Source organism: Stenella coeruleoalba, assembly GCF_951394435.1.
Source record: "Stenella coeruleoalba genome assembly, chromosome: 8".
Classification (NCBI taxonomy): Eukaryota; Metazoa; Chordata; class Mammalia; order Artiodactyla; family Delphinidae; genus Stenella; species Stenella coeruleoalba.
Genome location: NC_137154.1, coordinates 12,912,102 through 12,923,482, shown reverse-complemented (window position 1 = coordinate 12,923,482; position 11,381 = coordinate 12,912,102). Strand labels below are relative to the sequence as shown.

Genomic DNA, 11,381 nt, shown 5'->3' with positions numbered 1-11,381 from the left:
TAGTTGTGGCACACAGGCCCAGTTGCTCCGCGGGCATGTGGGATCTTCCCAGACCAGGGCTCGAACCTGTGTCCCCCGCATTGGCAGGCGGATTCTAAACCACTGTGCCACCAGGGAAGCCCCAATGTGTATTTTTAAATAATGTGTATTTTACAATTAGGACACCAAACTTGTAACTTCACAAATACTAATGGTCAGAATGAGGTGAAATTATAAAAGGTGGATTTCAAGTTGATTTAAAATATTAGGTGGTGATGGTTGTATAACACCGAATGTACTAAATGTCACTGAACTGTTTACTTAAAAATGGTTAAAATAGAAAATTGCTATATTTATTTTTACCACAATGCAAAAAAAATAAAATAAACACGAGGTAAAGAACAGCTTCGGTGGCAACAGATCTAGGAAAGAACTGTGTGGCAGGAGTGACGTTTAAGAAGCACTCCAGTCCTCACGGGAAGTGGCACCTTGCAGGAGCACTATAACAACTTGGAGCACTGAGTTACCCCTTTAGCACCGAGACAGTCACTCTGAGGACAAAGCTGAAACGATGCACCACCGAGGGAGCCACAGAGCTGTAGGCTCCCTTCCCTAGAGCCTAGAGGACAGCATGCAAACCGTGTGTGATGAGACTGTGTAGGTTAACTAAAGCACACTGATTTGCTTTTACGGAGTTACTTCTCCTTGGGAGTAGTTAAGAGAAAGGGCTTGGAAGTCAGGCAGACCTGGTTTGACTCTCAGTGCACACCACTTTCCAGGAGCAACCCAATTTCTTTTTAGTTTGATCCCAGTCTTATTTTTAAAATGTGTGTAGGAAAAAGACTTAATGAAATCTAATAGTAACTTTGGACACAGGGGAACAAGGTCGTGAGGGAAGGAGGTCTTGGTGTGCTGCCGCCATTTCTTCTGCCTTCAGTCTCTGCGCCTGGGATAGAGCATCTGGAGGTTCACAACCTCTGTGGTCCGTAGGAGCCACTAAGAGGAGAGTCCAGGGAAGAATTTGCCATTTTCAGTGGAAGACAAGTGGCGGTTACTGGCTATGATGATTTTGTACTCTGGATCTCGATTTACTGCACCTTTCTTTATAGTAAGACACCAACTGCTTAAAAAATAATCCATGAGGGAATTCCCTGGCAGTCCAGTGGTTAGGACTCCGCGCTTTCACCGCCGAGGGCCTGGGGCTCAATCCCTGGTGCGGGGACTAAGATCCCACAAGCCCTTGGGTGGGGGGGTGGGGATGGGGGGCGGGGAATCCATGAGACAGATATGAAGAGGAGCATTTTAAGAGGTGCACTCTCTTTGAAAAAAGGATCAAACTGTTGAACTCAACATACTAGATACGTTTGTAAATAAACTTATGGCATAAAAAAACAGTAACTTTAGTTATTTTTTGGGGGGGGATTGTTTTTTAAACAACCCGATTTTTTTTTTCAAATAAAGTATTTTTATTTTTATTTATTTGGCCACGCCATGCAGCATGCAGGTTATTATCTGAGTTCCCTGACCAGAGGGATCAAACCGTGCCCCCTGCAGTGGAAGCACGGAGTCTTAACCACTGGACCACCACGGGATTCCACAACCCAATTTCTTTTAACCTCAGTTTGCTCATCTGCTAAATGGGGATGAAAACCGTAGCTCCCTCCCAGGGGCGTTATAAAGACTAGAGCATATAATGTGTATCGAGTGTTTCCCACAGCACTAGGATGGTGGTGAACAGTCAATGAACATTAGCTAGGACAATTACTGCATAAACATTTCATGGGCTAGTACCCAGTACAACCCCCACTGGGAAATGCTACTCCAGACACACCCCACACAGAGCGACTCTGATGAGAAGGTTGAGGCCTGGCCCACCCACAGGCCATTGCTGGTTGCATGCCCCTAGACAGGCACCAGCTTCACAAAGACTCGCCTCCCGGAGGATGAGGATGGCAGTGGCAGGTAAGGAGCAGACAAACTTATAATTCAGCCAGAGGGCCTGGGACTCCTGGCCCAGGGGCTGACTGAATCTGCAGTTCACAGAGGTTTGAGGAGGCCCAGGTATGGGCCTCACTCAGAGAGTGACCTAGAATTACTGAGTTGTAAACCCAAGAAATCTTAGAAATGCCCTTCTGTGACCCTGTTCTGAGGTCCAAATGAGGGGAAAGGAGCTGCAGCACTTTGGTCTGGAGTCCTGAAGACCTAGAGAGGAAGAGCCCCAAGCTCTGGGCCTCAGTGCTCGCTGGCTGCCTCCCCAGGTGCAGGAACTCCACAGCAGGAAGGGACGTGCACTCACAGGTCTGGGCTAGCTCTGCAAGGTGGCAGCCACTACTGGCAACAGAAGCACAAAAATGAAGGCTGCCAAAAAACTTTAAAGCGCCTCCCTATTAGCGGGGATGCTGAGAAGAATGCAGGATGATAGAGAAGGCAGTTTTCTGGAAGAAATTCTCTTTCGGGAGCCTGGGGTGGCCCCACTGCATGTTAACAGGTAATTCCGGAGTGCCCACCCCTTCTTCAGGCGTGCCGCCGACTCCTCCAGCCCCCGGCTGCCACCTACCCCAACAATCAGTAACTCTGAAGACAACGTCAGTTCTTCTCAAACAGTTTAATAGCAAATAAACAAAGGAAGGTACCACACTTGGCAGATACAAAATGACTTTTTGTCCGTGTGTCTGTGCAATTAAAACAGATTTAGGTTCCCCATTGGGACAAAAGGAAAAACACACAGAAAAGGAAGGAGATTCCTTTTAGACACATACTCCCTTGCTCGAAACTGGTAACAATTTTTTTTCTTTTTTAATCCACTACACAAACTCTGTGATCAGGTCAGAAAAGCGACAAGGGCTCTTCTTGCCTTTTTTTTAAAACCATTAAAGTAAAATTCATAATTTTCTACATAGTACAACACAAGTTCACACAAAAAAGACATTTTCTTTTGCAAATCAAAACAGGAAAGAAAGGAAAAGCTCAAACAAGGTAAAGAAAAAGCATTTCTACGGCTGAATCACGACTTTGAGTTGATTGAATCCCATTGTTGCTGCAGAACAGACTGTGCGTTTGGTCATAGTGGCAATTTTTTTCTCTTCACATTGTGAAATCACTTTACATTGTTTTCTAGTAGAAAAGGCAAAAAACTGTACAAAACCCCTAGTGTTAAATACAACGTTTGTACCAATAAAAAACTCACACAGGTTTGTCTCCAAAATGTAAAGTTTCTTTTTTTTTTTTCTTTTTAAATTATTCACAAAAAGCAGCTGGAAATCAGAAAGGCAGCTGCCGCTCCAGGGTCTCAAATCCATTAAAACCACCACAGAACAATTAAAACAATCAGAGAGAAAAGGAAAAGGAAACAACGTCCAACGTTTGGCATTTGGTTTTATCCACAGGTTTTCCCAGAGCTCCTCTTGGAATTGAAAGCAAAATATATTGGCAAACATGGGTTCTGAATACACAGGAAGGGGAGCCTCAGCGCCTTCTGCCAAGAGAGGCAGCTCTGTGCAGTCAGACTGTGGGGTGCACGGCAGTCTCGCTCAGGCTGGGGTTCCTGGCCTCTTTCCATCCAATCACCCCTTCGAAGAAATTAAGCAGCCTACCATACACTGGGTCTCCACCTGGCCGCCCTTCCCTTCTAGTAAGAGTGGCTTCAAGCATAATTAATACTAGGCAACCTGCCAGGTCCCAGAGCAGAAACTCTGCCGAGATCCCTTCCTTTATCAACTCCAGCATGGATGATGCTAACAGTGCTTCTACCTTCCCACCCCCCTCCCCCCAGTCCCTTGGCTACCCCTCTCCATCCTTCCCTGGAAATCCTACTTCGCAGCTCTCTCACCCACCAGCAGCTTAGGCCTGGGTGGGATCTATCCCAAACTCCTCCCTCTGCAACCTCGTACCTCCACAGATCCATCGTGTGACCTCTCATCTCCTCTGACCTCTCCCTCTGCCCTTCACATTCTTACTCAAGTCCCTAAGACCCTGAGGCTGGATGGTGCCACAAGAGAGGAGGGCAAGTTCCCCTCGGGGAACCAAGGAACTGGCTTGCCTGGCACCCAGGGACAGTAGCTATTTGGCTCTTCACCCAATTAAAAAAAAACAAAACAAAACAAAAACAAAAACAAAACCAAACCCGCCCTAACCCCCACCCCACTAGCTGAGCAAGAGCCGAGCTGCAGTGAGGAGCCAGTGTGGGGTGGCTGGTGCCCAGGGCTGTAAACAGTGTGAAGACTGTAGTATTGTGCTTGTCACCTAGGAGAAGCGCTGCAGATGTACTGCCACTTCGGGCGCAGACGGCCTCCTGCGAGTGGCTAAGAGCGCACTCCTTCTTCGGCACTGAGGGTGCTTACTAGCCTCTCGCCCACCCACAGCCGCCTTCTGAGTTCTACCTCTGCCCCTGTGCCTCTCTGGACCCCCTTCCCACCCGCCTCTGAGCAGAGCAACCGGCCTCCTGAAGGCCCCGCCGAGACCCGGAGGCCATATGAGGTGACAGTCTAAGTGCACAGGCAAACGCTCTAAGGGCAATAGAGGAGAAAGTTGCCACTTCAAAATAAAAATAATACAATCTTGGAAAAAAAAAATTAACCCCACATCAATTTAAAACAGCTTCTTTGAAACCCTTTTAAATCGGTCAGTTTCTGCACAAACTATAGAAAACAGAGAGGTGAAGGTGATATATACGAAGGTGTGAAGAAACAGCAGGAAACATGCAAAACTTGTTTTTTCTGGGCATAATCTTAGTAGGAAAGGAAAAAATTCAAAACAAAAACACAAAAACAATACAAAAACAAAAAAATCAAAGCATCACATTTTGCTGTGGAGACTGTGGGAAGAAGCATGGAGGTGGGCACAGCAGGGCTGAGGGGAAGGGGCCAGAGGGCTCTGCAGACTCCCGGCAGGGTTGCTCCAGGGAAGAACCACACAAGAAAAAGGGCTGGCTGCGGCCCAAACTGCAGCCGGTGGTCAAAAAGGAAAAAGAGTTCAGGTGTTTTCTGCAGTTGAGAACTCAGAAAAACAAAAATGGGAACACATGCGGTCTCCTCAAGCCCCACAAACTATATCAGCAAAATGTGCTCAGGAGCCTCAAAGGTTTTAGTGACATCTTTTATTTCATTGTTTACTTCAAAGTTGTCTTTAAAACTAAGCACACAGAGAAACAAAGCCTAGAAACAGACTGGCTGTGTGTTCACAGAAATACAAACACCACGCGGTATGTGCTAGTAGGGCTGCTCTGAAGACAATTACAAAGAATTGGAATCACAAAATCAAGTGGTTATCTTATGAAGTTCTAGAAAAATAGATTTTTTTATATTCAAATGCAAGTTTAAATATTTCCCCTTCAGCAGTCGTTCTAGCAAAACCAATTTGGCAGCACAAAAGAAAAAAAAAAGGAAAGAAAAAAGAAAAAACAAAGAAAGAAACAAACATAATAAAAATACACGTCAGCATCAAAGGTCAACACAAGGTCAAAGGTGAGAGTTCAAGCATCAGAGAAGCTGAAGAGACAGGGATTTGGACGATGTACTTGACGCCACATCGACATGCTTTAGGCACAACGATGAACAAACGGCAGGAATCTAGAAAAAAAACAAACCAGAAAGAGGGAGACCCACTGAGTTACACAGAGCAATACATCCAAACGAAGAGAGAGAGAACAGGAACACTCACTGTTGTACAGCCCTGAAATGAGGAGGCGGGCGGGGCAGGGGCTGGGCAATGACAGGGAACTTTTGCACATGCTAACAATGGACACAGGGAAAAGTCAAAAAAGGACATGGAGGACACCAAGAAAACATCCAACTGCCAGAGACAGAGGGAACCTAAGGCTTGGATTTCCCCAGAAGTGCCCAAACACATCCGAAAAGGTCTCTCTGGTGGAGCAGAGCCTCAGCCTCTCCCTCAACCCCTGGTCAAGACTCAGGGAGAAAGTCAAAGCTGCAGGCTGGGGTGGGGAGAATTCTTTAGGGAAGAGGGCCAGGATTTCTCCTCAATCCTATGCGGATGGCCCTTTGTTCCCGGAAATCCAAGCTCTTAGCTTCCACGCAGGCCCTGGCCACTCATGTTGGACCCAGGAGACAGTGTCTGGCTGCATTCAAGGCAAATCACTTTCATGATGAAACCCAAGTAAGAAACAGAACTACAGCAGAAAACACACTTATACACATGAGACCCCCACACAACAGAAAAGGGCTGCTTAAGACTTGACTGCGAGTCTCCACTCTCCGAGCTGACGCTTTCACACCATGAGACTTGTAGGGAAGCAGCTTCTTCACAAAACCATCTTTGGCCTAGGGAGAGAACTGTGCTCAAGGGCAGCACTGCTGTGGGAATTCGCTGGGCGGGGGACAAGAGAACAGAGGGAAGTGCCTGGGCTCACCAGCTGGCCGCTGTGGCAGCCCAGGGCCCTGCTGAGGTGCACGCTTCTTTTAGAAACAAGAACCCACAAGCAGGTATGAAACCTCAGAGTGTGGTATCAAAGTGGGCTGATTACACCTTTACCTTTCATGTCAATAGGGAAGGGGTTTCATAAGGTCCCGGAGCCCAGGGCAAATCTGTGTACAAATAATAGTGAACTGGGGGAGGAGGGAGAGAAAGGGAAGAAAGTGGGAAGAAGAGTGGAGTTCTGGGCTTTGGAAAACCCCACAGTGGCCAAGGAGGAAGACAGAACAGGTTAGCGATCACAGCACCGGCAGCACCCTGGGGAGCACAGCTCTCTCCTCCGCCAATTCACAGCATTAACTCCTTCCCCCTCTGGCAGATTAGCTGGGCTGCAAACGGCCACAGAAAGTCAGTAGTTTCAATCATACACAGCACCCTGTGTGTACAACAATCACATTCTGGATTCTACAAAATCCTGGCCTTTTCCAGAGATATAATTTAGGTAATAAATATTCTCCACCCCGGAGCTGTATAAAACTTCTATAAAAATAGAAACGACATTCTTGGTTCCAGCTGGTTGGGATTCAGAACAGCGCCTCCCCAACCTAGCATTTTTTTCTTTTTTTGTTGTCTTTTTTCTTTTTTATTTTTATTTTTTGCATTTATTTAAAAAATCCCATCATGACCCTGGAAGCCTTTGGAACAGTTTTATCCTTGAAACACAGGACACATTTCTCCCAGTGCGTGGAATTCAAGTTTACGTGGTTCAGCTTAAGAAGTACGTTTCATGTTTCTTAGAGGACAACAGACCCAAGTTATCACTATGAGAAGGGAACAGCTGTCCCAGCTTCAATGGGATAATCCAACACCACCAACTACCTGCACAACAGCAAGACAGTCAATCCTTGTCTGTGGCCCAAATGGACAGCATGACAAGGAGAGAGCCCCCATCTGACTTAATAGCAAACCAACCCCTTTAATCTCACCTCTGCTGCTAGGGGTCAGGACTGATGTTTGTGAGGTTTAAGATCCCAGGGACCCAGCCCCTGGCCTTGGCTAAAGATCGTATATTAACAGGGCCACCTCTGCCCAGGTACACATTCCCAACAGCGTGTCCCTTCTGGTTCTCCACCCCTGCAGCATTTCTGGGAGCAGAGGCAGAGCCCAGAGGCTGTGTGGGTCACAGGCAAGGGCTGCAGTGAGACCTGTGGGAGGCAGCAGGGAGCTAATTGTAAGCACGAGGACAAAAACGAACACGGTGATGCTGAGGTAAATGAACACTAAATCCATATGGAGGCTGTAAACGTCCTGTTGTCTCCTCTGTCGCCAAGAGCAGAAGATGGGGCTGGAGCGGGCAGAAGAGGGGCCTGCCTCCGTTTTGACACTACATCTGGGACATCTCAACCAAGGAGGCAAACATGGATTTCTTAATCCTTTTAAGCACTGAGTGCTGGCCACTGGCAAACGCAGCACTGGCTTAAAGGGACCTTATGATTCAGGTACACCAAGAAGCAGGCTCCTCCTCCCCCAGCTTGATGGCTTTTGATCACTCTGCTCAGGAGAGGTGCTCCCTTCAACTAGATGCTGTAAGCCCTTCTTGGATCTACCCTCGTGAGAAACCTGTGGCTGGGGATGGAAGAGACATTCCTCGCTGTGGTCAACTATAAAGAAGAGACCAGACAGTGTCTTCCCCAGAGGCCTTCTTTAAATGGACCTGGTAGAAATGGCCACGGTCTAATAGTTTGGTGTTGAAATAAACTAAAAACAATCTCTTTGACCGGCTGCTGCTTCCTAACAGCCACCAGGCAGGAGGGCAGGGCCAATCCAACACCAATGGCTGGTTGGGAAAGCTGGTAATGGGTGATATATCCCTGCTTTTTGCATATGTCAGGCTAATTTAACAGGTGCTTTATTTCCAGAGAATTGTTAGCCCCTTCTTAGGAAAGAGGGGCAGAAATCCCAGACAAGAATCTAAAAACTAGGTGGCAAGAACTCAGTATTTCCACAGAAGGCAGCTATGGAGGAGTTCTAGCCTCCAGCTCCCGGGGCTGCTGGGTGTCAAGTCACTCTCACTCTCCAAAGCCAACCCCACCTCCTCCACCCCACAAAAGCTCTTGGATGTCAGTTCTCATTTCACCCACTCTCGTGCTCAGGAAGATTCTGGGGGTCAATTTTTTGTTTCACTCGGTCCTCTCTCTTCGGGTAGTTTGGGGCAAATTCTGATCTTCTTTTTTAATGTTTCTCCATTCCCCCTCCTCCCCCAGGGCAGTTTGATGTTGGTCCTTCTCAACACACTGGTTACAAACACAGCAAACTTTTAAATAAAGAAAAAAAACTCAGGATATGGCACCTAAACTCCAAAGTAAAACACTGGAAACCAAAGCACAAACTTGTCCTCTGTACGAAGCGAAATTCCCACAGAAGGCAGTAGCCGAGTCTTCAGGGCAAGCTGTGCCTGCGAGAGTGGCAGGGATCAGGGTCCAGGGCTGTCAACACACAGCCTTAGGGCTTCGAATCATTAAGGGTGCTCCTCCCCCACTTACCAGAAGACCCTCTCACTCCAGTCTCAGAGGGGAGCACGCTCAGTAGGGCTTGCTGTCATTCTTCGAACGTTTGAGCTGCACTTTAAGCCGCTTCATGCCAATCTGAAAGCCGTTCATGGACTGGATGGCAGCTTGAGCCGAAACAGGATTGTCGTAACTTACAAAACCTGTGTGTCCAAGCAGAAACCTAGGTGAGGGGCATAACGAGGCAGGAAGATTCTCAATCTTCCTTATGCAAGAGATACCTTATGAGCTTAGTCTCAAATCCCAATTTTTCTCAGCAGGAACAAGAATTCTTGAAATTATATCACATGAAATAAATCAGGTTCCTAACAGCAGCAGTTGACATCTACACAGTACCTTAAAGTTTTTTTGGCCAAGCCATTTTCCATACATTATTTTTACCTCTGGAGTGACAGTGTGGGTACAAATCATCATTCCCACTACAGAAATGAAAACACTGAGGCTCAAAACGAGGCAATGTAACCTGCCAGAGGCTAAGTTAAACTACAAACTCAAACGCAGCTCTCCTGCTATCAGCCCCTTCTCCCCCTTTCTCTGCTCTCAGCCCCTCCTCCCCCTTTCTAACTGGTGAACGTGCTTAGCTCTCCCGACACCAGAAGAAACACCAACGTACCAAAGCACTTGCTCAGGTTTGTCTGCTTGTCTATGAAAACCTTGGCAGACACGACATTCCCAAAGGGCATGAACATCTGCAGCAGGTCCTGGTCTCCAAACTCCTGGGGCAGGTGGTAGATGAACAGATTGGCTCCTTCTGGACCTTCAAAATCCCCATTGATTGAACAGGTCAGTGTCAACCACACTCATCCCCTGCACCGACTCTCATTTCCACCTGTGTTACAACTCGCAGCATCCCAACCAACAGAAATTCACCTGGAGAACTAAACAGATTCTCTAAATACAAGGCAGGGGGCTGAAGGGTGATCGCTGAAACAGGTTCCTGCCCTCTTTCCCGTTCACCATTCTCAATCTCTGTCTCATTGACAAAGGTCAGAATTCGACCTTGTGGGAGGATGGTGTGCTGGGACAGTAAGTAGGCAGATTTGCGTGTGGTGCAATAAAACCAGAGACTACAGGGTTGTAGAGGAACAACAGAAAAGGAGGTAGAGATTATAAATAAAACAGGTTTCAAAATTGTGCCTAGAAACAATAGGGACAGCAAAGAGATTGGTAATTGCCAGAGGCAGGTGGGGCAGGGACCTACTATAAAGAGACGTGAGGGAATTTCTAGGGGTGATAGAAATGTTCTACATCTGTGGCAGCAGTTACGTGACTACGTGTGTTCGTCAGAGCTCACAGAGCTATATTCCCAAAAGGGTGAATTTTACCATATGTAAATTGTGCCTCAGTAAAAACATATTTTTAAAATGTGCCTATGATAAACAACGAAGCTCAGAACTAGAATATGCTTTCCTCTTCAGCCATTTACACTCACTGATTTCCTGGCCAAAGAAGAGGTGTTTTCTTTAAAAATTTTTATTGGAGTATAGTTGATTTACAATGTTGTGTTAGTTTCTGCCGTACAGCAAAGTGAATCAGTTATATATATATATACACACATATATCTGCTCTTTTTTAGATTCTTTTCCCATTAGGTCATTCGAGTACTGAGTAGAGTTCCCTGTGCTGTACAGTAGGTCCTTATTAGTTATCAATTTTATATATAGTATGTATATGTCAATCACAATCTCCCAAATTATCCCTCCCCACCCCCTTTCCCCCTGGTAACCATAAAGTTTGTTTTCTACATCTATGACTCTTTCTGTTTTGTAAATAAGTTCATTTGTACCATTTTTTTAGATTCCACATATAAGTGATATCATATGATACTTGTCTTTCTCTGCCTCACTTACTTCACTTAGTATGATAATCTCTAGGTCCATCCATGTTGCTACAAATGGCATTATTTCATTTCTTATGGCTGAGTAATATCCCATTGTATATATGCAGCACATCTTCAAAACAGAGTTTTATTACAATCGCAGTCCAGCCAGTCTCCAGCCACCCTGGCCTCCCTGCTGTTGCCAAACACATACAGAACACTGCTGCCTCAGGGTCTCTGCACTTGCTGTTCCTCTGCCCCATTACTCTTCTTCCTCTAGATATATGCATGGCTTCCTTCCTTCCTTCAGGTCTTTACTTAAACATCAACTTAAAGAGACCTCCTTCTCTCTATAAAATGCTATCTTTCTGGCACTCTCTATTCCTCCTTCCTGCTGCTCATCATTCTTCAGAGCACCATTTGGAACACCTCATGCTTCTGTTTACTGTCTATCTCCAGAGTTCCATCAGTTCCCCCACTACCACATCCTAGGGCACATAAATGTCCAATTCAGAGCCGGTAACGATGCACTGCACCAAGGCTCCTTGCTGCTAAAGCAAGAGAGGATACTTGTCTATTTCCTACATTAGTGCTTAAATCTTGCCAGCTCCTGGTTAAGAAAACCCAGTCATATATGAGCACAGAGA

The 11,381-nt window shown here is 46.3% G+C and overlaps 1 protein-coding gene and 1 pseudogene across 12 annotated transcripts in view; one reads left to right on the top strand and one right to left on the bottom strand.

Moving 5' to 3' along the window:
- The first annotated feature begins 550 nt into the window (after positions 1-550).
- On the top strand, positions 551-1,114 carry LOC307189882 (cytochrome c oxidase subunit 7C, mitochondrial-like; annotated as a pseudogene). The gene is made up of 2 exons: positions 551-577; positions 935-1,114. The product of its transcript is annotated as a cytochrome c oxidase subunit 7C, mitochondrial-like (transcript).
- A 1,354-nt stretch (positions 1,115-2,468) lies between these two features.
- CELF1 (CUGBP Elav-like family member 1) overlaps positions 2,469-11,381 on the bottom strand; it is a 72,367-nt gene continuing 63,454 nt past the window's right edge. For 7 of the 11 annotated variants that reach the window (XM_079930648.1, XM_079930649.1, XM_079930651.1 and 4 more), the window contains 2 exons: positions 9,529-9,672; positions 2,470-9,058 (listed from right to left, as the gene is read on the bottom strand). In XM_079930648.1, the coding sequence (XP_079786774.1) occupies positions 8,931-9,058; positions 9,529-9,672 (272 nt within the window). In that variant the 3' untranslated portion in view covers positions 2,470-8,930. Of the gene's footprint in view, positions 9,059-9,528; positions 9,673-11,381 lie in introns of all 11 variants that reach the window. The other 4 variants (XM_079930652.1, XM_079930656.1, XM_079930650.1 and 1 more) reach the window with 3 other exon arrangements.